Source organism: Nothoprocta perdicaria, unplaced genomic scaffold, assembly GCF_003342845.1.
Source record: "Nothoprocta perdicaria isolate Ctin4 unplaced genomic scaffold, notPer1 scaffold_158, whole genome shotgun sequence".
NCBI lineage: Eukaryota > Metazoa > Chordata > Aves > Tinamiformes > Tinamidae > Nothoprocta > Nothoprocta perdicaria.
The window spans coordinates 1,817,599-1,844,979 of record NW_020454738.1 but is presented as its reverse complement, the minus strand read 5'-3'; the positions used below and the strand labels follow the sequence as shown (position 1 = coordinate 1,844,979).

The following is a 27,381-nucleotide window of genomic DNA, read 5'->3' as shown; positions in this document are numbered from 1 at the left end:
GGCCGGGGGCGCGCGAGGGGGCGCGCGAGGGGGGCCCGCCCTTGTGGAGAGGGGCCGTGGGGCAGCTCGGCACCGGGCCGCCGTGGGGCAGCTCGGCACCGGGCCGCCGTGCGGCCGCAGCTCGGAAATGCGTGTGCTCCTGCTATGCGGGAAAATAGACTTGTCCCCCTCATAGCGTAAGGAAAGTATTTATTAAAGGAAAGTCTTAAAAAAGAAGAGTTTTTTTTTTTTTAATGTAGTTATGTAGATGCAGAAATATCACACTGAAAATCTTCAAATGCCTCCAGAAAATGGGTGCASTGGGCCTTGACTGAAGGAACTTTTGTGAGGCAGTATCTGTACCTGCTTGCATTGTTTTGTCCTTACATACAAAATCAATTCTTACAAGAACTATGCAAGGGCTAATTTCGGAAGAAAATGCTATATTTTTGGATTATCACTCTGATTTTTGCATAGTGTATTTTTACCCCTCAATAACAACTCGTTGCTTTACAAACATCCATAATAGTGGTGTCATTCTTGGAAAAAGGAAGAAAGGGACCCTGCCCTCCCGCTTCTGAACACTGATACTTCAAAATCTTTCTCATGTTTTCTTTTGAGAGCAGCAAGAAGTGCATCCAAATGTGCTCCTGTTCGTCCTGGAAGGGTTTGTGCAGTCCTTAAATATGGCTTTACGATTACTCTAATTTATTCCAAGCATTATTTGAAAGTATGTATGGTATGTGTGTGTATACATATGTGAATGTATGTCCGTATACATACACACACACATATACTTTCAACTATATATATATATAAATATTATATATACACACACACACACAAAGTATATATAACACACCATAAATTGCCCTTGCTCGTTCCCTCCCTTCCCATGAGTACGTGCTGTATGGAAGAGAAGAAAGAAGGTAATTACACATTTGAGCTACTTGGAGAGAGGGGAGAAAAGAAAGGATCCCAGAATTCTTTCTGGTTTTAAGTCTTCAATAAAATTCATTATACGGCCTGCTTTGGTGAATTTGGGTGCCAAACAGGTTAGCAAGGACCATTCAGCAGGAGTCTGTGTGAAGCCGTTACGTCAAGTAGAACAGTTTTCCTCAAGAGGTACCAGATGTTAAGAGAACATATTTTCAGCAATAATTATTTTCACACTTAGGTTGGCAGCTATTTTTTTTTCTCCTGATACAATGATAGAAATCAATCATAATTATTTTGTGACTAAAAATATGACTTCCTAACAGGTCGGTTTTCACACAGGTTTAGTATTTTTGGAGAACAGCTTGTGCAGGCATCTCGAGAGAACTAACATGAGCCTTCAAATGTAGTTAGAGACAGGAGCATGCAGAAAATGCTTACAGTGAAGAACACAGATGTGAAAATGGATTACATAAAAACTTTTAGTATTGTCAGTCACATTAATGCTTGCAATGGAAGTTGTTATCTATGTATTTTAGTGAATTAGTTTTCTTCAAAAATGCACTTTGTAACAAGGCATATGTGCTTTATACTACTAATGCTCGAAATTAGTATTCCACTCCTGTGAGGACAGGAACACACTTGCAGCTAAACCCTATTAATGGCTTTTCTGGAGGTCCCAAGTATTAGGGATGAATTCCCTGTATTACTATTCTTATACTTCACAGCATACTAAAACTAAATGATGGCAACCAGGGAAATTGGCCTGGGTTCCAATGTGGGCATTGCTGTAAACATGTACCAGATTAATGTACGGCTATAAGTAAAGAGCAAGCAAGATGTCAGGATTTGCAAAGAGTGGGATGAGAAGTAATAAAGAAAAATAAAAGTAGGATGTGTCAGCTGGGTGGAGCATCTTCCTACACGTTTGTTCTATTTGTCACACCTCCATTCCTGAAAAAGAATCCTGAAGTTTAATGAGCTCTAAAAAAAGATGGCAAAAAATATTGGGGGCATAGAAAAACTCCCACAAGGTAAGATTTAAAAGTCTGAAGCTGTTGCTCTTACGAAAGCAGCACATGGGGCATGGTTAAGGMAAAGTCAAGACGTTCTGTTTTCCTATGTATCGCAGAGTTCAGTTAAATTAAAAGGTGGTAGGTACATTTAAAAAGGCTTGACCTTCACACATCCAGAAATTCATTACCTCATAACACCACTGAAGTCAGAAACAAGTTTAAAAACGGAACTGGCCATTCATATGGATAGGGATCATGGCCGGTTATGAGTTCGTGCAAATGTGATTTCAGAGAGAATGCAGTTGTCATTCATTAGGACCTGGACCAGGATCTTTGATCTCCCATGACTAAGATCAGCCTGGGGCTCAGACTAGCGCTGCTAGTCACCTCCCAAGTTTTCTCATGACTTCTCGTACCATCTATGGCAGCACCCGCCAGAGGAAGCGAGGCCACTGCTCCTGCAAGGAGCGCCTGGCCCGCGCTCACGTAAGGAACGGAGAGAGGAAATGGCAGCTGCCCCAGCGCAGAAATGAGTTGGGGGCCTTCCTTCCTAGCCGTTCAACACGCCAGGCTGTCGCATTCCAGCACGTGCTGAGACATGGCCTGATGGAGAAGCACCGACACAGCCAGGGAGACCCAATGCACAGGCCTTAGACAAACTCCTCTGCCCTCATGATCCTGTGTTTTTGCCTGTTAAGGCAGAGCTTCCATCTCTTGCATCCTCATTCCCACCAGTTCTCTGACTCTGCATCCCACCGAGAAAGACCAGTGTTTGCCCATCTGCACTGAACACACGCAGAGCTTCTGTCCACCTCAGTGAAGCTCTTCTAATAGTGCTTCTCATCCACCCAACGCAATGGGCTTGAAAGTCTTGTTATACATGATACGGGATGCACGCTGATGATACAGCAAAAGCAGAACTGTTTGATGTCTAAATTGCAGGCATCAAAGCCCTGTAAGGGCACATGGCCAGCATGAGAACTTCTCTGAACTATGTGGGATAAAAAGTTGGATGCAATCAATCTACTCTGGCCCTTGTTGGGCTATTAAGTAAATTAACCTCATTTCTAAGGAACAAAAGGAAATGCAGAGAAATGCCAGGTTTTACCTGGCACTGAAACCTTCACTTTGCACATGAAAACTATCGCTTAAGAGAACAAAAAACAATCACAACTGCAGAATTAGGGKTTTGTGCATGGATGCAATTAAACCCATGCCAAATGTGCTTTTCTTTATAGCACAATGTTTTGAAGCAAGCATCAAAACTTTATTTTTCTAATTTTATATGGAACATTCAACTAATTGCATTATTCTTTTGTCTTCTACGTTGTTAGAACCACTTGAATTGAAAAAAAAATCACCTTTTTGCCCATATAGTGTTGGGTTAGGCACAGCTCTTAAGTGTATCTGGAGAGGATTCTTATAGCCTCATGAATAGGGATTCATTCCCTAAGGAAACATTTCCCAAAGGAAAACATTCACAATCTTTCCTTTAATGGAAATCACACTTTTATGAAATGAAGTATGTGATTCATTCTTCAAGAAAATTTCTGCATAGTTCTGAATCTCTTTAAAAGTGACAGTGACAGACTAATTATAATTATTCTGGTTGCTCCTCCTCTTGCAAAGGCTCTGAGATTAAAAAAACAGCCGAAAGGGAAGAAATGTTGGGATTTTTGCAATATACTTAGACATGAAAATACATGCAACTGTGTTATACATATGTACATGAAGATATGTGATCTTGGGCTATACTGAGGAGATAATAAAGACATGAATGTTGAGTATTTTACAGAAATTGCATCACTGCTGTTTTCTGAAATATTTTACTCAAGATAATAAAGAGAAAACTAGTCTTTCACTGTTACCAGTCTGCTTAAAACAATGAGACTCTTGACTAAACAAAAAACTATGTTTAAGATTAAAGGGAAAAAAAAAGTTTTGTTCAGAAAAAAAAAAAAAAAAAAGCCATAAAGGGATAGCTCAGGCTCAGGCTGCTGCACAGTGGCTTCCAGTGTCACGCTATCCYAGGCCGTGCGGGGCCCCTCTCTGCTGTGCTCCTGCTGGACGCAGCCCGGATCCATCAGCTGGGTGCCACACGGCGCTGGCCTTCACGTAACAGCCGCTGCAAAGCAAAGGTCAGTCAGACGTGCGCGGCCGTCGGGCTGTGGCTGAGTCCAGGGTTGTGCTACAGGCGCTGGGAGGCAGGGTGGCCAGGCTGTGCCCCAGGGCCACGCGCTGAAGGCCCCGTGCGAGCACCCAGGCTCCCAGCGCGAGCGGGTCAAGCGCTCTGTGGGCCAGCTCAARGGCAAAGCGAAGGAAAGCTGCGCTTGCTGAAACAACCCAGGGAAGGGAGAGCTTCAATCAGCTTTAYAGAATCACAGAATGGTTGAGGTTGGAAGGGACCTCTAGAGACCATCTAGTCCAACCCCCTGCTCCAGCAGGGACACCCAGAGCACAGGGCACAGGGCGGCATCCAGGCCGTTTTGGAAGATCTCCAGAGAAGGAGACTCCACAGCCTCCCTGGGCAGCCTGTTCCAGGGCTCTGTCACCCTCACAGGAAAGAAGTTCTTAACTTCTAGTAAACAACTGTGAATAGTCAAAGAAAGCACAGGGGAAAATTTTATTATAAAAAAAAAAAAAAAAAAAAAAAAAAGGTCAAGCTTTTATAATCTTTCCTCTTCCTCCTCTGAATTTACAGTTTGTTATTATATTCTTGTTGTTCACATCCACCTTTTGTTTCCCTGCGTTTTGTTCTGGATTTCTTTCTGCAGTTGTTTTGCTGCGTTTACAAGCGTCTATCCCATAGCCTGGAATAATACTGATAAGAAAAATGCCAGCCTATCTGCTTATGTGAGTGAAATGTGTTACTAAAACACATTTGTGATACAAAGGCCTATAAAATTTACTGTGAACATCAAGAGGTCTATCTATTTTCATGTTTTTACCAAAATCAAGCTTAGACCCTCTCCCTATGGACAAGCTGTTGGGAATGTTAGACACTTGTCACAGCGAATTAAATTAAAGGTACTGGAAAGTCCAGCAATCTCTGCATGAGGAACAGAACGTGGATCTTAAAAATGAAGACAGTATAAAGATATGCATTGAACTCTAAGTAAGTTGTTGAGAAAACGTATGGCAACAAAGGCAACTAATTTGAAAAAAATTGCAAATTGAAACCACTTCATTTTTCATGATTAAAAAAAAAAGATAGGACTTCTCTAAGTTTCAAAAACAGTGTATAATCTTCTCAGTCTCTTTACAAAAGTTTCCTGCAAATGTTGTCCTCAAGATCCTTTCATTTACTTGACTGCCTCATGTTGCAGGGCCCCTAGGTATTTTATGCATTTGTTCATGGGAGGCTTGCTAGTGTCCTCTAAAAGTAAGATGAATGAAGTTCAGAGGGCAAAAATAAGGACAGGAGACCTTGTCTTTGGGCCACTTATGGGTGGAAAGGCCTTCCTGGAATAACCACCTCCACACAAGGAGTCACAAGCTGGACCAAGCTCTTCCTGTGCTTCAGGAACGTCCACCAGGTACCACGTCATTGCCACCACGTGGCCTCCTTGACAACAGCTCTATTTCCTGTCCTACACACTGACCTAGGAAACTGCAACAGCTCAATGTTCACAGTATCACAGAATCACAGGTTGGCTGAGGTTGGAAGGGACCTCTATAGATCATCTAGTCCAACCTTCCTGCTCCAGCAGGGACACCCAGAGCACAGGGTGGCATCCAGGCAGGTTTTGAAGACCTCCGGAGAAGGAGACTCCACAGCCTCCCTGGGCAGCCTGTGCCAGGGCTCTGTCATCCTCACAGGGAAGAAGTTCCTCCTCACATGGAGATGGAACTKCCTGTGTTGCAACTTATACCCATTTCTCTTTGTCCTTTCACTGACCACCACTGAGAAGAGTTTGGCCCCATCCTCCCTACATTACCCCTTCAGGTGCTTAGACATATTCATCAGATCCCCTTATTCCTTCTTTATATTACCATTAAGTCGGATACTACATCACCTTATTTATTATGCTAAGAAAGAGCACATGCATATGCACATGCATGCATATGAGCTCCTGTACAATCCACAAGTATTTTCTAATGCCATGAGCATCAGAAAAGTGTTTAGTCTACAATATACTAGCATTACTTTACAAATTTAGGTCCTAATGACATGATGATGCCTTATCCCACCAGGCCAACTGCATCTATTTCTATACGTGGTTCTACACAAACAAAACATTAGCATTTTTCTTCATTTGGACAAACTCTTCCTTGACTATGAAGATAAAAACCTGCATGAACATGTTTACTGGCTGCCTTGAACCAAAAAAAGCATTAAACAAACATGAAAACAGGAAATAATTTGAAATCAGGTAATAACATCTAAATTGTGTACATGCTGGTAAATCAAGTTTGTCTATGAAGATTATTTCTGGTATATGCCATGAAATCCATCAATATCTACACAAACTTTGAATTTTGTTCTTGGTGCTTCTATATTTAGCTGTACTTGTAGACTAGAATCAAACTAGAAAACACAGCTATCAAATGCCATCTTATAAAACCAAGCCCAGCTTTTCCTCAAAGCATCACTGCTTTTCTGTTCTGCAAATCTACACTTACACAGCAAACTTACTTTGCAGTAYGCCTTTTCATGGGAATAGTTGGATTTTCAAAATGAAATGAAAGCATCAGATTTCTCCTACAATATGATAGTGCTARTGAAATCTCATTATCAAAAATCATTTGAGGGACAGCATTTTGGCAGTAGAAACAAACTCAGGAGTTCCTTATCCCGGTGTTTCTAGGTTTGAATATTGACTTCTTGGAGAGGAAGAAAAAAAATAAAACAACCACCACCATCCTCTATACTTCAAGCCCAGATGCTGTTCATATTGGTAGAAAATTTGTAATTCACCAACAGTGGAAAAAAATTAATTCTTGAACTATGAGATTTGTTAGGCCAAATCTAAGTAGCTTTTGAACAGGAAGCACACAGAAAAAAAATCCCAATGGTACACACGTCAGAGGTTTTACATAAGAAGCTATATGGCCTAGCTAAGCTTTTGCTTTCTCTCTTTTAAGACATGTTCTCTGAATTACGCCACAGATCTCTATTGGCTCCATGGTTCAAGAATGGAAAGTACTGTAGAAAAAGACATATAAAAGTGTATTCTTTCTTTATAAAAAAGTAGGCCAGTTCTTCCAAACTTTGCATTCTTCTGTTTTGCASCCTGAAAAGACTAGTAAGGGAGTATTGCCAACAAGAACAGACCTAGTGAGCAATGCCAGTGTGAACAAAACTTACTGCACAGAACTTTCACACTATTTAGTTGTGCTCAGTGGGTCATACTTTATTTTACTCATTTTCCTTCGTATTTAGAGTCTTAGGGGTTCTTTATCATAAAAGTTAATGGAATAGATGATAAATGGAGCATTATGTTTTCATTACATCAAGTTACAAACTTAAAGGAAAAGCTATACATAATATCCAGCAGTCTAATAAGAATCAAAAGACTTTTAAAGAAAACTTTTTATTTAGATTTCATGACTTACACACCGTAACAAAGTATAGTTTTGAAATATGCACAAGTCTGAGGCATGGTCAGACATATTCCAGTATGTTTGCCACTCACCCTGCCCTCACACTCCAAAGAAACCAATCAATTTTATACATATCTACAGTATAATAAAGTCAACCAAAACCCAAAGTTTTGTATTTCTCAACWTTTAAAATAAGGAAAAACATTTAATTTGCTCTCACACAGACCGCGAAATGAAATGGAAATAATAAATCTTTTGAAGAAAMAATGCATTTAACAACCTCTTCCTGYAGGGAAAAGGCAGTAGCTTAGTACAATGTATTAACAAAAAGAGCAGGTTAATCCAAGCAGGAACTGTCTTGTATTTAAGTGCATAAACATTTACCGGTTTTGTCACCCGATCAATATCAAACCTGTACATCTTTTGGAGTCTGAATTAGTATTTTTAAACATGTTATCAGAAGTTCATCTGATAGGCTTTTATATAAAGTCTTTGGCTACATATGTTAAGGAACTTAAATACACACTAAAGCTACTAGTTACAAGTACCTTATAAATGGTACACAGTCACAGATCATACAGGGACAAGAGTGCAGGTGTGATGAAATACAGTCATTTTCAAGGACTGAGTTACTTAAAACATCCAATTTTACATGCTGAACAGAAGGCTGTAGACCAACTTAACTTGACATTCTTCAATTTGAAAGTGTTTCTGCAGGACTTCTTGACCCCCTCAAAGAATGCCTCACAACATTGTTTCATGTAACCCTCTTGCCATCTGTAATTATTACACGTAGCCTGGAGTCCCTCTCTTTCTTTTAAAAGAACTGTGAAGAACTTCTCAAAGAACAGCAATACTGCTTATATCCCTGTATGGAATTATAATGGTCTTAGATTCTGTCATAYTGTTTGAAGATCTTTCGTAAGCAAAATATGAAAGCAAAATTTCATGTCAGTTTTTAGAAAAAATAGGATTATAGTGATTTCATGAAAATGCTTAATTTTCTTCTTGCAGCATTTCCTCTATTTCTTTGTCCCAGTTATCATCACGTTTTTCTGATTCTGTCACCACCTCATACTCCTGAAGCTCTTGCTGTAGTTCCTTTTCCCAATCAGCAGTCTCTTCTACAGAAGATAAATGATTAAACAAACGTGTGAGAATCAATTATTAAAAAAAAGATAAGAAACTGAGTCAATCCTATCTCCCTTAAGTCTCATTCAAAATATAAGAAACATCAAAATAAAAATATTATTTTTGATGATCATAATTAATATACACATCTGGATTCCTGTGTGCATGTTTTAATGAATATATAAAGTAAATAGATAAAAAAGTAAATTCATGGCTTTGCTGTGACAAATTCCCTTCTCCAAACTCCTCTTCTAAAATGAATTCAAGTCTTCCATTATTATCAACTCAATCTCTATCAAGTCTCACAAAAGGAAGTGTGCATTATTCAGGAAATGAATAAAGTTCCTAAGTTTGTAGAATATACCTAGTTCTTTTAAAAGTCACCCACAATATTTGCTCCTGATTTTTTTTTTTTTTTTTTNCTATAATTAAGAGGATGTCAATTAAAGAAACAGAGAAAAAAAACCAAACATGGGTGGTACGTAAGTACCTATGAAAGAACACAAAGAAGGGAGCTCCTGATTTTTTTTTTTTTTTTTTTGGCACGTGAAACTTCTACAGCAAAAGCACCTGTAAATCCACGTCCTGGTACAAACCTGGCCTTTTCTGCTGTGTTCATGCAGAAGAAAATATTTCCTGACTTCCAGTAATGAACTGTACTATAATTAAGAGGATGTCAATTAAAGAAACAGAGAAAAAAAACCAAACATGGGTGGTACGTAAGTACCTATGAAAGAACACAAAGAAGGGAGCTGGAGAAAATATTCTGCTACTAACTTTCATAAATGAGCCATTTAAAATTGTTAAGATTCTTTGTATAAGTAATACTGTGCAAAAGACATTACTAGACTGTTCTAATAACTATCACTGATTTCTGTAACATTTCCTTGCAGAACAGGTCTCTCTTTGAAAAACAATCATAAATCTACTTTCCTAAATTTAAGTACAGTACTTGTTTCAATCAACCCATCTTAAAAATTATTCGAATAGAGACAGCAGTAAAAAGAAGTTTATTTATTTTACTGTTTATCATGTAGCCTCATACAATCACTAAAAAAAMCCCACAAAAACAGAGGTGGTAAAAGAGATGCCAAAATAAACTAATTATTTTTTCAAACTTACCTTCTACTAATGAAGTCTCTTCTCTTTTTTTGTCTAGCACCAGTTGTTCCATTTCTTTCCTTAGGTCTTCCTGATTCAAATTGCAGGCATCAAAAGCATCACTCACAAATTCTGATACACCTGGACTTGTGGAAATCTCTTCCTCATCCTGTAATAAGACAAGTTTTGTAGAAACTTATTTACAAAGAGATAAAAAGTGCCACCAATACATATTTTCTCTTTTGCGACTGTCATTTAGAGTCACCAAATAAACAAAATGCATTGTAAATACATTTTTAAAGAATATGTTTTGCATAGACAAGAATGTCTATATGTCTGTATAAGAATGTCTATAATGTCAGCTATACTGAAAACAGTCTGCTTTCTATCCTAGGTTTCTTTTTGCATTCCTCTAAAAGCTTTATTTTTACAAAGTGTCATTAGGCATCCAAGTTCATGGTTTTTACAGCATCAAGGAAAGCTCTTGGTACATTCAAAATTAAATAATATTGCTACAGAAAATCATCATTTAGATGCCCTAAACTTAAACTTTCTATTGCTAAAGAATTGGATACAATGTGGCACACTGTGCATGTGCAAGAGCCTACATTTTAATGAAGCATCCATGTTTAAATACTATACAAACTTTGTAATCTAAACACGGTGGAAGCATCTTACCCATCTGAGTTAAAAATGAACATAAACTCCCACTTTGTATTACTGCAGTATGGAAGACACTAATGAAAGTACTTATTCCTCAGATGCACTATCATTTTTTTCCTACTAAAAATGAGCTTTGAAGTATATGTACTAAAAATAAAATGTTCTCACTACAGAACAGCAGAGGAATCAGCAGCAACAGCAGCAAGTTAGAATAAAAGTGGCAGATATTTGTATTATTACAACCGCCTCAAAAGGATGCCTAATGATGTACTGAATGATGCTTAATTATGTATTAATGATAATTAAATGATTAATAGTAGTTTCACATACTAAATACCAGATAAAACACAAGCATTTTTACCTCTTGAGATTTTAGCTGAGACTTTATTGTAACAGGTGGTGTTTTGGGCCGTACAGTTTCTAATGAGAGGAGAAAAAAACAGTTATATTTAAAGATCTCATTTAATCCACATAGCTCAAATATAAAAGAAAACATTATTCTCAATTTTAAGGAATCCCTATGGTTAAAGGCTGAATTCAGCCATGGGCGAAGCACTGAAAACAAGATCTTGAAAAGCAGAAATTTTATATGCTTAATTAAGTCAAATTCACCAAATATTTCCTTCCTCTTGAATCCAAAGTTTAGCCCTAAACCTCAAAACAATCTAAATAACTATGAAATACAAACAGCTGGGAAACAGGAAAAATGCTTTCTATAAAACACTCACAGTTTGCACCACAGGGTGCAAAACCTATAATGTTAGAGAGATGTAGGCTTCCTCCTGAAATCCAGTCACCACCTAGAGCAGTCRCCACCCTTCCCCACAGGGCCACTGCTGCAGACAGTGCAACACCTGGCTCAGATCCATCAGCTCCACCCATGTGCACATCCCAAAGGCACCCGAGACGATCTCTTTGCAGCCTTCCCTTGCCTTCCACATAGGGGAGAAGAAATCATTGAAAATCAGGAACCTTGGAAGTTGCCCCCAGTTTCTCAGGAATGCTTAGTGGGCACTCTGAATTTAGTAGCATGGGGCTAGAGGGGCAGGACTGTTTGTATGCAGGGACAGATCTTGTTCTTGACAGGTAAAGAACATTTCAGGCTTTCTCCTCCACATGCAACTAGCAAGATAGAAAGACTGCAATGAACAGCCACAGGGCTGCAAGAGCAGTTAACGTACYGGGCAGGTTGTGGTCATAGTTATGTGCTAGGTTAGCAGTTTTGTTTGTTTTAGCATKCAAAGCACTTGAGTTTGCAGCTCCATGCACTGCAGTGTGGCCTCTCCTGCTAACTCAGCAATTTCTGAAGGGGGAATTTTGGGGGGTTTAATTTGCAAAACTGAGATCAGTGCTAATTAAAATAATTCTTTAATTGGTGCTTGCTCCTGCTTACGCAGCTCAGTGGCTCCTGTCACACCCTCGTTTCTCGCTGTCCTTCGTGGGCTGCGGCGGGGCTGTTACTGCGCCCAAAAACAGGCCCAAAGAGGCTGCAGRACCCTTGGTTGCCCAGTGCCTGACGCACAGGGCCAGAGCAGAGCCTGGATTCAACACAAGGGCTCTCCCTCCTGCAGAGGCAGCAGTGCAGCTCAGTGCTGGGCCACATCCCAGGCTGCTGAGCACTGGCCTAGCACCACCCTCCTACACCCAGCTCCTTCCCAAGGAAGTAGCTCCTGGTATGTGGAGAAGGACCAGAATGCGGCGTTCGGCTATGTGGTGCGCACACAGTACAAAGGGGATGACTCCAATTTATCCCTATTTTCCTCCCCACCAGCCACGCTAATTAAACTTTGTGGAAACAGCATACAAGGAGGGGGTGGATAGAGATGAAATGGAAGGCCATTAACTCCATTTTGCAGACATCACTCAGCTTTGAGAAGAAACTCTGAGCACCAGCCAGSATAAGCAGACAACTGCATCTAGTTTTATCCACCAATCAGGGAATGCAACCTTCAAAAAAGTCATTTTAATATAAAATGAAACATGGATGATTCACAGTCCCCAAGACCTGATAAAAAACAGACTCAATAAAAACATGACCTAGTAAATATATCTCTGCCATTACATAAAATGTAGTCATTAGGACAGTTAGCCTATCTGTACAGCCTATAGTGCTCTTCTGAATTGCACGAGATCCCCAGCAGTCCAAAACCAGCATTTTGTTTTGTAAACTTTTGCTGAAAATGTTTCAGTTGGGATGGTAAGCTTTTCTAGCAGAACTCCTTGGGTATTATCCAACAGAGTTCTCTTTGATTGCAATTTCAAAGAGTTTCTAAGAGGATGACTCAAAGATAAGAGTTTTGTTGTTCAAGAGGGTGAGTTGCCCTGTTTCTCCTGCAGAGCTGAAACACTTCCTTTGAAAGAGCGATGGCTTGGGTTTGCAAATGTGACCTACATAATACACTGCTTAAAACCAAGCTTACATTGTCCTTTTACCCCTGCTCACTTAACTACACCATCAACTTGCGTAAAGGAAACATTCAACACTGTAATTAATAGCAGAAGGGCTTCTATTTGACAAGCCAACCAACCACAGCAGCAGCAGTTTCCTATTTTCTAAAATTGTTTTACTGAAGCAATGAGATACAAAAAACAGAAATCAAGCAAGTGCTCTGTGATAAGAGGAGACATAATAATAGTAACCAAATTTCACAGTGAATATGCTTAAAAACAATAGTGAAGAAAAGCTCTTTTGGCAAAACTTATGCATTACTAAGCTAGAGGAAATCTTTCCAAGTGCCACCTAAAGGCTCATGGATTAAAAGGCTCAAAGATTACAAAGATTCTACGTACACTCAAAGATCTATTGTAAGGCACTACAGAAGCCAGGGGAGAAGACAATCACTACAGTTAACAATATAATTCCATCAGCTGATATAATGAACAATTCAATAGGCGGAAAAATCYGTAAAAGAAAAATAACCAAATAAAAAAAGGAAAAAGAAAAGAAAAAGGAAACTGAAGGCATTCACTTAGCTGTTAAGGCTGACGAAAGTAAGGACCGTGCTAGAGATTTCTGGAGCTGATGACAGTTGATCACATAAAAAACTGCACACAGAAGAAAACATAACTTGCTTGTCAGAATATGACAAAAATGAGACCTGAATGTGGAAGAAGCATAGCAGTGATATGACATGAAGAGGTAAGAAAYGGGCCTAAATGTCACGCACTGAAAGTTAAAGAGAAGTTTGTTCTGATGAGAATGTTAGTTTGSAGCATTAAAGAATAGCTCTTTTACATGAGGAAAAAAGTCACAGCTTCCTTGAAACTGCACCTTGCAAGAGTGTCAGGTATCTAGTAAAAAGCAGCTTTACCTTGCCAACATCCTTGTGCTGGAATCAACAGTACAATTTCTTTCCTTTACCCAGATGCCAAATTACATGAAATATACAAAGAATCAGTATCTTTGAGACTGCTTTTCCTCCCATATTGAGTTGACATTATCCACTTGTCTTGAGCTTTTCTTCCTTTGTAACTCTTGGCCAGTTTATGATTTCCTCAAGAAAGGTGGTTTTGGCCATTTTTTTAATGCTACTTTTTTGGCCAATATTTGAATATGCAAAAGAACAGCCAGTTAAGACATGGCAGTCTTAGTTTTGCATGAAAAGATTAAAAAGTTACACAACACTAAACAACAGTGCTAGTTAACAAAAATATTACTCATCTTGTCAGGCTTCTAATTAAAGTAAATAGAGGGAATTAATATAAAAGAAGGCAGAAAGAAAACAAGGCTCACAGGTCTGGCAAAGGAAAATCTAAGTTGATTATAAGATACTTGGAAAGGATGTCAGACTTGCATGAAATACTGGASTAGATGTGCATGAACTTTGGAGGGGTAGATTTACTAGCCACTCATTAAGAAAAAGGGTTGTGGAAAGAAAAAAGAAGTACAGCTCCAAGCCCATATACACAGTAAAGATTAAACGGGAATATGAGTGCAAGTCACCAGGCAGAGTCAATCAAGACAAAATCCTACAGCGAAGCATAAAAGGGCAGGAGAGCATCCAGTGAAAAAACCTAACCACAGAGGCAGGTAAGGTGTGACCAGAATCTTACTACTACTTACTACTACTACTACTACACTACTAAAGGTGACCAGTTGGCACCTTTAGTAGTGGCAAAAATGGTTTGTGACAGGACAAATACAGCCAATATGGTCCAAAAGATTGATAGTGGTTGTATTTAACAACAACAAAAACAAAAAAACAAACAAAAACACAGCCCTAAAATAGTAGCAATGGAAAACATAAGCTGCAACTTGGAATAATGTTCATAAATGCTGTCCATACAAGGCACAGAAAGAGAAAATGAAAGCAAAATGGTGCCTGCTGAGGGCCTGGCAGTCTCTGAGGTGCTCTGCCTGTAGTCACATTGCACAGGTTTGGCCTAAAGCTCCTCTGCACTCCATACAACATTATCATGGGCTATATGTATACATATCTATATATAATATAGATAGATATATATATTCTAAGACTACTAAATCTAAAATAGCATAAGTTTTTATGACTGATAGTATGCTGTTCACCATGGGAACATGCTACAATGTTTGAGTATACGTGTCCATTGGGACAGCAGACAACTGTCCTACATTTAAGAAGTCGGAATTGGTGCCTTCTGATCCAGAACAGATGGCAGAGTGAACTGTCCTGTCAATGTTACTTGGATTTGACTGACACACAATTTCCTGATTAATTCTAGAAGGAGGCCTTGCCTGCAAAGAATCTCCAAGAAATGGAAGAAAAACTAGTCTGTTTGCAAAAGGTATCTCATAYGCAACATGGAAATCCTGCTCCATAAACCAGCCTGCAGCTTTCCTCTCACCCCAGAGTTCAGCTGCTTGTGCCCAAGGTGTCAAGGCCCAGGTGCACAATGTTAGCTTAGACCACCAAGAAAACTGCCAAGCTCTGCAAGAGTTTTGAGAAGGTGAAACAAGAAACTAAAGTAGGACTAAAGAGATGGGATCGTTAATTGCACATGGTCTCCAGAGGAAAAATATCAAAATAGGAAGTTGCAATATCCTGAGAAATTTGTAACAAAAAGATGGAGGGCGGGAGGAATGAGGCAACTTGACAGTCATAGTATGGTTGTCAGTCACCAGTCAGTGTCATCAGTGCCAATGGATTTGAGAGCTGATGACAATTTGGGGATATAAGCATTTGCTGAGGGAGCAGCAGAGGCCAACTTTTCTTCTGCCCAATGTCTACTGGACTGGCAAAGATTCTTTGGATATCTTAACAGGGTGGTGAATGTCTCCTTGCTTAAGCTGGAATTTAATGGCCTACTAGATATCCTCTGTATGTTAGCTAGTCTATCTAGTAAATATMCTGCTTGCAGAAAGACCTTACATATCTCTAAAGATGCCCACTGACCTAGAAGAGAGTCTACGATGGTACACCAAGGAAACTGTAACAGAATCACGTAAGTTACAGTGGCTTTTTCCATTCACAAGGTTGAATCTCAGCTAGCCTCATGTCCTCCCACCATTCCACATACCTACMATACACTCTGTCCCTTTCCACACCTGCATGCCCCTGGGCCTGCCCTGCCTGCAGCAAACCCAACTCCACATCAACTGACCTGTGTGGCATGAGGCCTAAGCAGAGGGGCAAGGTGCTGAGAGGGGCCTACAGCATCAGGCCCGAGAGCTGCCAGGGCTGCCTGGTGCCTCCCATCTAGCACATGAACCTAAAGCACCTCCCGCTTCTCTCTGGTGTCAGATCAAAAAGGAGCTCTAGAGACCTCCTGAGTTTGTGTCTTGAGCTATTATAGGACAAGGACAATGTTTTCTCTCTTGAAATTTCCACAATTCTGTGAAAATGGGTTAAAAGTGCTGGGAACACCATCTCTCTCCCAACTACACAAAAACATCCAGCAAGGTGCCTGATTTCGCAGGAAACCCAGAATACAAATTCTAGATCATTTTAGGCATACAGTCAGTATGCAGGACAGAAATTAAACTATTCAATTTCATGAGCTAGGTCAGAACAAACCTTTTCATACCTTTCAGTTGACTGTCCTCTTCTCTGCCTTTGTTCTCTTCCTTCCCTACAGCTTGCTGTTGAGCAGCAAGTGCAGTGAGTTGTGCAGACTGTTTAATTAGGGACACCCTGTAGAAGTAATTTCTCCAGAACACCTCCTCCTTTACGCTAGAGAGAACAAACAGATTTTCATGACTACATGTGGGAATGTAGTTTCTTCTGCTAACTAGCAATGAAACAAAACAAAACATGTTAAGGGAAGGAGTAGAAAACTGCCTCTTAAACTGCCTCTTAAAAATTTGTGAAGCAAACACAGYTTAAAAAAAAAAAGACCTTCTACAAGATAGGTATACTGAGTGTAAACATATAATGGTAAGAATTTATTTTTTTAAAAAAACCTTAACAGCAGGCAGCAAATACACATTTGGAAAAAACGTTATGCTGTTCTATCCCTCTTTCCAAAGAATGTAAACAAACCTAACAAAACAAATTAATCTGTTTYACTTCCTATCTAAAAACCTACATTTTCTCATTGTGAAAGATATATTCGTGTACATCTTCTCTAGATCTCAGGTGAAAGTAGAATCTTTGATTTACAGACAAAAGCCCTACTAAGATTGCAGCAAAACTATTTCAGTTTCTGAATGACTTTTAGCAAGTTCTAGTCTGCAAGTGCAAGACTTTCAGCAACTAGAAACTGTCATCTAGTAAACAACCAGCTCTGGTRAGAGGAAGTGGCATTTCTCTTAAGTGACATTTCCCCCTAATGATCGTCCAGTAAAGAGAAGCCTGTTTTAACCCAGAAGAAACAGAAGCCAGAAAAAGCAGGGCAGCTGGGAAAGGAAGCCAAGTAGGACAAAAAGAAAAAAAAAAAAAGTCTGGAGTTACCCTCATATTTTACATATTCAGGCAAACAGTGCCTACTGAGACTAACTAAAGAAAATCTATTAAGCAATGGAGTAGGTGTGGCAAGGAGAGCAGGACCAGAGACTGAAGGCAACATGGGAGCAGATCTGTGATGAACTAGAACACAGGCAAAGCACTGGGCTTGACAGAGCAGAAAGGAGCAGCAGGGAAGGGCTAAATATAATGAGGAGCTGGAAGTTCTACCAAAGGAGGAAAGTTAAGACAGAGAAGCTCACAAAGCTGTTTACTTTCCAATTTCCATCTTCAGACAAGGAGACTAATGCTAGAAACTCCTACTTAACAGGAAAGGTGACCTGTGAAACAACTTTAAAGAGTTTGCGACTGGATAGGGAAGACAACCAAGATCAAAAGAAAAAAAGAGATTAAGAAGCCATACTGCAACAGGTAAGAAGTCCTGGCACAAAAGCATTMTTTATCTTTTAGTTAAGTCCACTAGAAGGCGTCACAACACAGAGCTTTTATCCATAGCTGTTCAAAATTAGTTTTTTTGTGCCTGCCTTGCTTCTACTAGAACTGGTCTCTGCTGTGAATTCTTTTGTCCTTTCTTCAGAGGGCCCCTGTCTCTACTGAGCACTTTGGGATGTCAATTAACAGCGCCAGATCTGAAACACTGTTGCAATACTTACCCCACTTTGTGTGTGCGTGTGGGAGGGATCCYGCTCAGTTTACTGCCTTGAACTTGGAAAAAGTTAATATCCCTTCCATATTCAAATCTTAAAAAGGAACTAGAAGGACTAGGGACCCATTAACACCTCAACTGCTAAACAATGTTGCACTTACAGTATTTCACGTACGTGAAACTATCAGATACAAAATACACACACAGCAAGTAACATACTGAAGGAACTGAAAGTGGTGAAAAAAAGAGTAACTTAGAAATATTAAAGCAGAAACATTACAGGTACAATGTTACCAGCAATATTTAATAACAGCAATTTAATAATGGTAACTACTAGTTAACAACAAAAGCTACTTACTGTTTAGGAACAAGATCAAACCTCATCCTATTGAGAAGCTGATCTTCTTGCAACATAACCATTGCAACAGGGTACATCTGATCAAAGTCAAAATTAAACTGAACACCTGCTGGAGGATCCCGCAGAAAGTTTCGTTTATCCTTTGAAGAACATATTACAGTTGTTAACAGATAGCAGAACAAGGAGATGGCATTCAACACAACCAGCAAATCAATCCCCACTTACCACATATTTCTAGTAATAGTGCAAAAATACATAAACATTTAAAAATAAATAAAGAATGTATTGTGGATCTACTTCAGCTCAAGTCAGTGCCAGAAGAACCCCAATTTCCTCCAATGTAATGGCAGGCATCTAAGAAAACCTCATATTGACATTATATTGCTCAATAGTGCCAGACAAACTTACTTTGAAAAAAAATCTAAATACTTACTGCTGATAAGGCCAGTATTTGTTGTTGGATTGTTTCTTCTTCATTGCTATCTACCCAAGGTGGCACTGCTGCTTCTATTWTTAGAAGGAGAAGAGTAATTTTACTACATTTAAACAGAAAACACAAAAATCTATCACTAAACAAAATAGCATAAAACATCACATATATCACTATGTAATGTTGTTCATTGTTCCTTTTTCCTAAGCTAAGCTCAAGACATGAGATAAGTTCTATTAGAAATTAAAGATCCATATCTTTGCTTAATGAAAGTAAATTTAAATAGCTGCTTTCTAATTTGCTCATTTTAAAAAGAAAACTTAATTGTTTTCTTCCTACTGTTCTCAGACTTGCCACTTTGACTTATTAAAGAAGCACTGTATGAGTATTGTAGCACTGTAGCAACTGGCTGAGCAGTCTGTCATTTCTAGATGCCCTTTAAACTGTGTGATTTTTAAGTTTTCAGAATAATTTACTGAAATCTTTTTTTTTTTTTTTTTTCCCCCCCCATCCAGAGGGCTGATACCAGCTAAGGAAGAAATTCCTCAATTATGGAGAAAAACCTATATGATGTTATACACTGAATAAGCATGTGCCTGTTGCTCTGATTTACATATCTACACAGGTATTTCCAGAATAGTTCATTCTGTAGGCCATGAGTAGAGAAAATGAACTATTTTAAATGATCAAAAAATAGATTAATCTCTTCATTGTCTATGTTGATTCACCCTGCAGGGATATTGTGATGAATTGCTAGTAGTCTGCAAATAATTCTTGTGCACTAGAACTAATGAAGCTCACTTGTCCATGTACTTCGTAGAATCACAGAATCCTTAGGGTTGGACGGCACCTATAGACATCATCTAGTCCAACCTTCCCTGCACACGCATGTGGCACAGGACTGTGCACTTGGCATATTTAAGATGTTCATCCCATGTGGATTCATTGATATCTAATAGCTACGTGCTGATGCTAATGCTTTTAGTTAGGCCACCTCTCTCTCTCTCTTTTGTCAATGCAACTACTATGAAGTGTGTGGAAGCTCACTTATCAACAGATGCCAGAGTTTATTAACAGAAACAACAAGATAAATATACAGAGAGCATGATCACATGTGCATCACTTCAAGAATAAAATGTATTAACTACAGACAGTATGAAAAAAGTGAATCATGATCCATGTAAAACTGTCTCATATTCAATGTTAAAAACAAGCATGACATTCAAATAGTAATAAATTATGGTATTCAGGTCAATACATTAAAGATGATAAGCCAATGATGAAACATAACATATAGAGAAAAAAAATGCTTATTAGAGTTTCAAATAGATCCACTGATCTCAGTAATACATGGGTGGATAACTCAAAGAAGGATTTAGATCACAGATAACTACAAAGCAAATGACTTTTGGGAAAGCAAAAGAGCAATTATGCCTTTAATGCAAGTGTAGCAACRCCCACAGTAAAACTAATTAAATACTACAGCACAACCCTTGCACCCCATGTTTTCAATTCTATTATTAAGATGTTACAGAATTGCTAAAGCTGGAGACAGAGGTCACTAGTTTGCCCTCTTCCAATAATACACACACTTGAAGTTATAACCAACAATGAAGGATCAGTATTGCTAACACACCGACTTTTGTTTACAGTAAGTTATATTTGATTTAAAAAAAAATCTAATGTAACACCTTTGCTTTACTAATCTCACATAAAACCAGCATTTTTTCCTCACAACAGGCATTAAGCTCTGTTACAACTATGTTTYATTGAAGAGAATGAGCTTAATTATTCAGCTTCCAGTGAAGTTTTAGTTAATGTAGAACTCTACAGTTACACCCAGTAACTGTGTAATAAAAAAGTACAGTACCAGATTTTTTTGTTTGCTGCTCTTGGACAAACTTCTCTTGTTCCTTCTGAAAGTCTCCAATAATTGTCTACAATAAAACCGAGACATACAGAATATAAGTGTTTCATGTTTAGACAAAATACACTTTCAAATACATTGTGGCGCCATATTCTCACATCCCCAATCTTCTCTGTAAACGAATCAGAGATGTTTCATGTCAGTTACAGAGCCTGCTTTTCTGAACTGCTCATTTTTTGCCTTTAAAACCCTAATTGAGAAACTTAATTTGAACATCAGCCTACTATAAAACACTCCTCTTGCCAAATCAAATACAAACAATGCAGATTATCTTCTTAGATCTATATAGAGTAAGTTTTTAAAATAGTATAAACACTTGAATATACCCTTGCTCTTATAACATGTTTTAAAGACTGAAGAAATATATACACTGCAGTAACAATTTTGTAGGTCAAATTAAAGTATGATTTTCAGATTGACTTGGTGAATCTCAGAAGCTGAATCATTTCTCTGTTTACAAGGCTGACAAAATTTCATCAAGAACTTACTGCCAGTAATGTCCTATGTTAAAGTTAATATTAAAAATGGAGAACGGTCATAGAAGAGCGTGGTGCATCACACAACTTCACAGTGTAAGACTGCGTAAGATTTAGTCCTTTCAAACAAATTCCCCAAGTCAGCATGCCATAACCAAGAAATAAGAATTTATTGTTYTGTATTGTTCTACAGTAGAAGCAGAGACAGAAAGGTATCAAGCTAGAAGTTAAAACTTTAAAACGTAAGTTTCTAGAAAGATAAAAGTTGTAAATAGTGACACCTACCGATCAAATAAGCAAGTTGCCAAAAAGCATACAAATTCTCAAGCCAAATTATGATTAATTCCTATAAAAATGTTCCCAGTTAAAAACCAGGGAATCTCAGTATAGTGTAACATCAGTGAGGRTACTATTGTAGTACCTATTATGCAACAGATTGCACTGGCTCCTCATCTTAAATGATATGAATGTTTAGCATTTCTTCATATAGTATAAAAGAAAAGCTTTAGGATGCTATGGAAACTACAATCTGATGTCCCAGTATGCTGCAGTCAAAATGAAAATTCATATTATTTTACCTAGGGTATTTACAGAAGAAAAAAAAAAAAAAGCTAATTTAGGCACAAGAAACTGTAGCTAATTAACCTACAGCATATTTTATGAGCATTACTATTTCTGTTATAAAGAAATTATCAAATAGCCTTCTCAGTCTATTTTTCCTTTTTTTTTTTTTTGGCTGACATACGGTTGGCTATATTCTGTGGATCAAAAACATATCAAGTAGACAGTACCATCCTGCATATCAGGGACTGTAACAACTATAACTTTCCTGTTATGTACAGCTAGCTGTTGTTAAAAACGTCAATGAAACATGAAAACAAAATACAGCCATAGGGGAAATTTAAGAGTCATTTGATGAAAACAACTGAATTTGAACAATTCAAAACAATTTGAAATSGGGCATGAACAGCATGTTCTGATTTTTTTTATTTTTTATTTTATTTTATTTTATTTTTTATTGTAAGACTTTATTTCCGCAGACAGCCAGATGAATGCAATAGCTCACTAATGCTGAGACGGGGAAGTCTGAGAGGGGAGAAGGGGTCTGGTCTCACCTGACACCCACTGTGTTGGGTTGACCCTGAGTATTTCCTCTCCCCTTCCAAACTGCCTTTCCCCRTGAAATGCACAACTAGACTTTTTGCTAGATTTTATTTCTCTGCCAAATTTTTGACTTAAGCACTGCAAGTACATAAGAAAGCTGAGCAATGGAGTCAGGAGCAGAGCAGTGGAACCAGGAGTGGGGAGAGGAAATAGAGAGAACTGACAGGATCAGTGAAAGGATAGTAGTGAGCAGTTTAATTATCTCACAGGGCCTTATAGAACCATAACCGTAGAACTCTATGGATCTCCTAGTCAATATCCATAAAGCTGACTCAATTCTGATTCTGCTTCAGAGTTGCATTTAAGAGATAGGATAGAGCATTTCCTGTTCCCACTTAAATGAACTAAAGAGAAATGCTGGGGAAACAACAACAACAAAAACAAAACTCACACCTGACTTCTCCCAGACACCCCCAGCTGCTGCTCTCAGTAGGAAAATTACCTTAGACAATGAGAAAGTAGCAACAAAGCTACCTCAACTAYGCAGTTCACTGACTTAAGCCTATTATAATTGAAAAGTGCTGAAGAACAACTTCCCTGCACCTCTTCCAAGAAGCAAGAAGGGAGCATCAGGCAAAAATGTCTTCTTTAGCACAGCAGGACACAAAAAATTACAGCCTCCATAACGTCAGATCATTTGGTCAGTTATAATTGAATCTGTTTCTCCACTACAACTCTACAAACCTTTAGATCATGCTTTGATTAGCAATAACACTGCAACTAACCAAACTTTGGTCAAAAGAGTATATATTCTGTTCTACATCTTAAATTTGAATTCAAATTCAGTTAAGAATTCTCTCATAGAATATTATTTCATAAAGCATATTAAATATTCCTTTTCCTGGTTGCTGGTTTACAGAAAGCTAACATATATATGCTTCCAAAGTGGGACAAAGTTATATTGTTATACATATATATATACACTATATATATAACTATATAGTTATATATAGTAAATCATGGGATGACCTGGTATACCTTGTTTCATAAAAGTTCTGTTTCACTCATTGTACCTCACTTTTTCTCTGTTAGAACTAAAGACTTCTAAAGGAGAGCTGTTGTCAAAGCAAGGGACACCTCAGAAACAATGCAGAAGACTGTAGACAGAGAAAAGACTGTCTTCACTGAAATAAGTGACCCGGTCATTTTCAAAACAAGCTCACATGAAAACCACAACACACTATTAAGTTACACAATAAGGTGTAGTGTTCAACATACAGAGCAGATGTCACAACATGCAGAAAATGATCAGACCTACTTGCCTTCTCACCACAGCAAAATTAAACTCTTTCCTACTTGTAAGACTTTCAGATGACTATGGTAAAGGATCAATGGTTTAGAAAAATACATGAGAAAGTCAACTCTGTTTTCTGATAAGAACTTGAACGCTGTTCAGTGAGCAGGTCTAAGATCCACAGAACAAGCAACATGAAYAATGCCTGAATAACTCTTCAGTTAGCAAGCACTGTATAACAGAAGCCTCTGAAGTGCTTTTTGTATAATACAGAAACACGTCATAGCTAGACATTTGAGCACTGTTTTTTAAATGAGTGCATATATTATTAAGCTCACAGAAGAGCTGTTCTATTACCTGCATTTTCACATATACATTACAAACCAACAATTTTTGGCATGTCTACTCTATATGCATACTTCAGTCCGGCTGTTTGTCGTGACAGAAATAGCTCTGCTTGAACCATCGAATTTCTAAAGCAAGTTTAAAAAGATGAAGTATCATGTGCTAGATTTCTTACACATTCCAATACCAGTAAGCAAACAGATGTTATGGATCAAGTAATCAAAAAATGAAATACCTTATCAATTATACTGTCGATTTTCCCTTCTTCTACAGACTTCTTTATAGTTTGCGCTGTTTCAGCAACTGATTCAGATATCTTTTTTGTAGCAGCAGTGGCAAAATTGAAGAGGTAACCTTTCACAGATGAGAAAAAAAAAGATGAAAATTATATATCCTTTTTATATCCTTACTAGATTTCTTTTGTTTTTGCCTTTGGCTACCTACTTCAAGTCTTCGTTCAGAACCATTTAACTTAGCTTCTTGTCTACAAATAACTCCTAAAAATCCTGCTAATCCTTTTCTATTTTTGTTCWTTAGTTATGTAGCTGCTTGATCAAAGTTTCTGTAAATGATAAATTATCATACCTTAGATATGATTCCTAAACTAGGCAATTCTAATGGGCTTCAAAATGCCGCTCTCTGATCAATTTTCTGAAGCAGTACCTCTTTTAACTTCAACTATTTAAAGTGATATTCATATATTAAACAATGAAGTAGCTTTAGTAACATGAGCAAAACTTTTTTTTTTTTTAAATTAGAGAAATCAACATGCACAATARAGTCTCATTAAGTGAGTCAATAAGTGTACATAATTTCTGGTAAGCCTTCAAATTCCTTCAGAAGTTTTAAAGTTCTACTGTTTTCAGTGCTTCCCCTTTTATATTCTGTCTCATTGCATTTTTGCTACTCAATCTTAGGAATAACAAGGGTCTTCTTTTTGATTTTTCTGAATAGCATCAGAACAACAGTAGCAAATACAGAGTAATCAGAGTTTTTTAAAGTATTTTTTGTACCAGCAGTGCTGAACTAAAGAAAGGTGTCAAGAAAGAACCACAAAACACAAACAGTTGTCCTCTATTACTAGTTTTTAATATTATTAAAGTACTTTAGTTACCTGAATTAGTTTATTTCTCACATAATTAACATCACCAGCACTGCATTAAAGAGATGTATTATGTCTGTAATTTCACAATTACAGTGAATTACAATGTCAGCAAATACTTAAAATTTAAACTTGCAGGAAGACGTAATGGTGTTTTTAAAGCTACATGGTGATTATCAGAAACATACTTGAGGCATACGACACATAAAAAAAGTATGTGGGATGACAAATATACTTCAGTTATTCTAAGAAATTGATTTTAACACAGAGGACTTACCAAAAAAAAAAAAAAAAAAAAGGCACTTGCTGAGAGAGGAAAGAAAAGAAGTAGCTTCCTTTTCAGGATCTCCCAACAGTTCAACAGTTCTCCCAACAGTTCAAGGTTGCCATCTGGATTACTTCCCCTGACTTTTATTTGCTTTTTTTGCATCTATGGAAGCTTTCTCAGATGCAAAAATTCCTGAAACATTTGTCCCTGCAGATGGTGTATGTTACACTATAACATAACAGAGTTTTTGGATGCAGTTGAACAATGTAGTTCTGGCCAATCGTGTGACCGAAATTTTTTTTCTTTCTATTAAAGGCAAGTATATAGTTATACTTCCTATACTAAGGTGCTTATAGAGCCTCAGTAGAAGGGAGTGCTTGCCCTAGTGAACTAGTGGTGAAAAATGAATGTTTCCACTTTCAAAGGTCTAAGAATGTCTACTTCCCTCTTCCAAGTCTGTGTGAGGAATATTTGACGGGTAATATTTATATTTTTAGTTCATAATCACAAACTCTCCAAACACAGATGATACCTTGCTAACAATGCTACCTTCTGTAGTAATATGAAAATGAGCATACCGACTACTCAATATATGGAACACTGCAGTTTTCTGGTAGAAATCTTTAAATGGTAGGGAAATCTGCCCACACAATCATGCTGGTTGTTAACCACTGATAGTTAAAGAGCTTTCAAGTCTTAAAACAATAACATCCAACTGCTTTTAAAGAGAACCTTTCCACCACAACCTTCTCATGTCACATGGATGAACATAAATCAAAACATAAATGGATCACTAGATCAATTTCTCATTTCCAGAGCTAATTATTTCACTGAAATTGAATCCAAAGAAGTTTCATCTTTTACAAATTAGTACATTTACTGTTATTTGATGGATCTTTAAATGTGCAACAGTCAGTAATTATTCTTCTCCTGAAAATATCCAAGAATGTACTATAGTAAAGCAGAACTCTTGCCTACAACTAATTATGACCTTGTCTCATTACAGATGAGCCTCACAAAACAACTTTGCTTTGAAATGTGTTTTTACATAAAAAGAGCACTTCACAAAGTATGTTTTCTACATTCTCGGATCACAGAATCAGAACAGTAATGAACGTTTAAAGAACTACTACTAATTAAATAACTTTTCTTAGATGACTGAAGTATTTGCAGTCAATGGCTTGATTCATATTTCAAATATCCAATTATTTTTTATTTGATTTTTGATTGCCACTGTGGCAACACCCTTCAACAGTGCATAGAACCATTAGCAATTCAGCAATTCAATTATCTTCTTTCTGTTGGATATTATTATTTAAAGGGAAATTATAATTACACCATAACTACATCTTCTTCCTTTTTTTTTTTTTTTTTTTTTTGTGGACTTTATGAAAATCAGCTCACTTTCAGGCTTCCAGGTTTATCAGTTGTGTGGGCTGGATTCAGAATTGTGGAGCAGACTGCAGGAAAAACTCCAGCTTACAAAACGCTCAGCAGTGATGCATGTCAGAGCTAACAAACACTTAAAAGCGATACAAAACAGGAGGACACATGGGAACATCAGAGACCAAAAGGGGCAGAGAAGAATGGCTTTAAACACGTTCTTCACTGAAAGCACTTTGCACACCTTGTCTRCTTAGTTCTGTTTAAGCTTTGTCTTAAGGGAAAGCAGGTAACTATTTTTAAACTTCCAACCTAACTCCTCTATGTGCCTTAAACCAGTCAATCTTTTCTCCTTCAGTTGCTGCCCTGTTACTGATACCTTACAAACAGTGTCACAGCCACCACAGCAAGATTTACTGGTTTAAAAGCACTGAGCGTGCTTTTTGCTTTAACAGCAACACGAGCTCCATTCCCCAGGCGGGGAGGTCGAGGAAGASCCCCCCTCACTCCCAGCAAGGGGAGCGACTCTGCGACTCGGGCCTTTCCCCTTCCCCTGTCGTGAGGCCCTCGCAGCAGCCGCCGCCGGGCTCGCCCCGCGCGCCGGGACACTCACTGCCGAGTCCCCTGGCCTGGCTGAGCAGCGGGTCCGAGTCCGCCTGCGGCTCCGCCGGCTCCGGGCTCCGCGCGGCCGGCTCGTCGCCCGCCTCGGCGCCACTGCCCGGGCCCCGCTCCTCGGCCGGCAGCAGCTTCTCCTCGCCCGCCCGCTCCAGACCCAGCCAGCTGCCCAGGCCGCGCAACAT

The 27,381-nt window shown here is 38.4% G+C and overlaps 1 protein-coding gene across 1 annotated transcript; it reads right to left on the bottom strand.

Moving 5' to 3' along the window:
- Nucleotides 1-7,565: 7,565 nt before the first annotated feature.
- On the bottom strand, nucleotides 7,566-27,381 carry SYAP1 (synapse associated protein 1). Its single transcript, XM_026035292.1, has 9 exons — nucleotides 27,195-27,381; nucleotides 24,064-24,182; nucleotides 20,553-20,619; nucleotides 18,686-18,759; nucleotides 18,253-18,392; nucleotides 16,371-16,516; nucleotides 10,732-10,790; nucleotides 9,729-9,876; nucleotides 7,566-8,599 (listed from the first exon to the last, which is right to left on the bottom strand). The coding sequence occupies exons 1-9, from the start codon at nucleotides 27,379-27,381 to the stop codon at nucleotides 8,472-8,474; spliced, it is 1,068 nt and encodes a 355-aa protein (XP_025891077.1). The 3' UTR covers nucleotides 7,566-8,471.

Bases quoted from the DNA above. Each gene is read 5' to 3' on its own strand.
- SYAP1 (XM_026035292.1), bottom strand. From the start codon at position 27,381: ATGTTGCGCGGCCTGGGCAGCTGGCTGGGTCTGGAGCGGGCGGGCGAG. The intron at 20,620-24,063 runs GTATTTCATTTT...GTTTTATTGTAG, and splicing joins TCGACAGTATAATTGATAAG to ACAATTATTGGAGACTTTCA. The intron at 10,791-16,370 runs GTATGAAAAGGT...TCCTCTCATTAG, and splicing joins AGAGGACAGTCAACTGAAAG to AAACTGTACGGCCCAAAACA.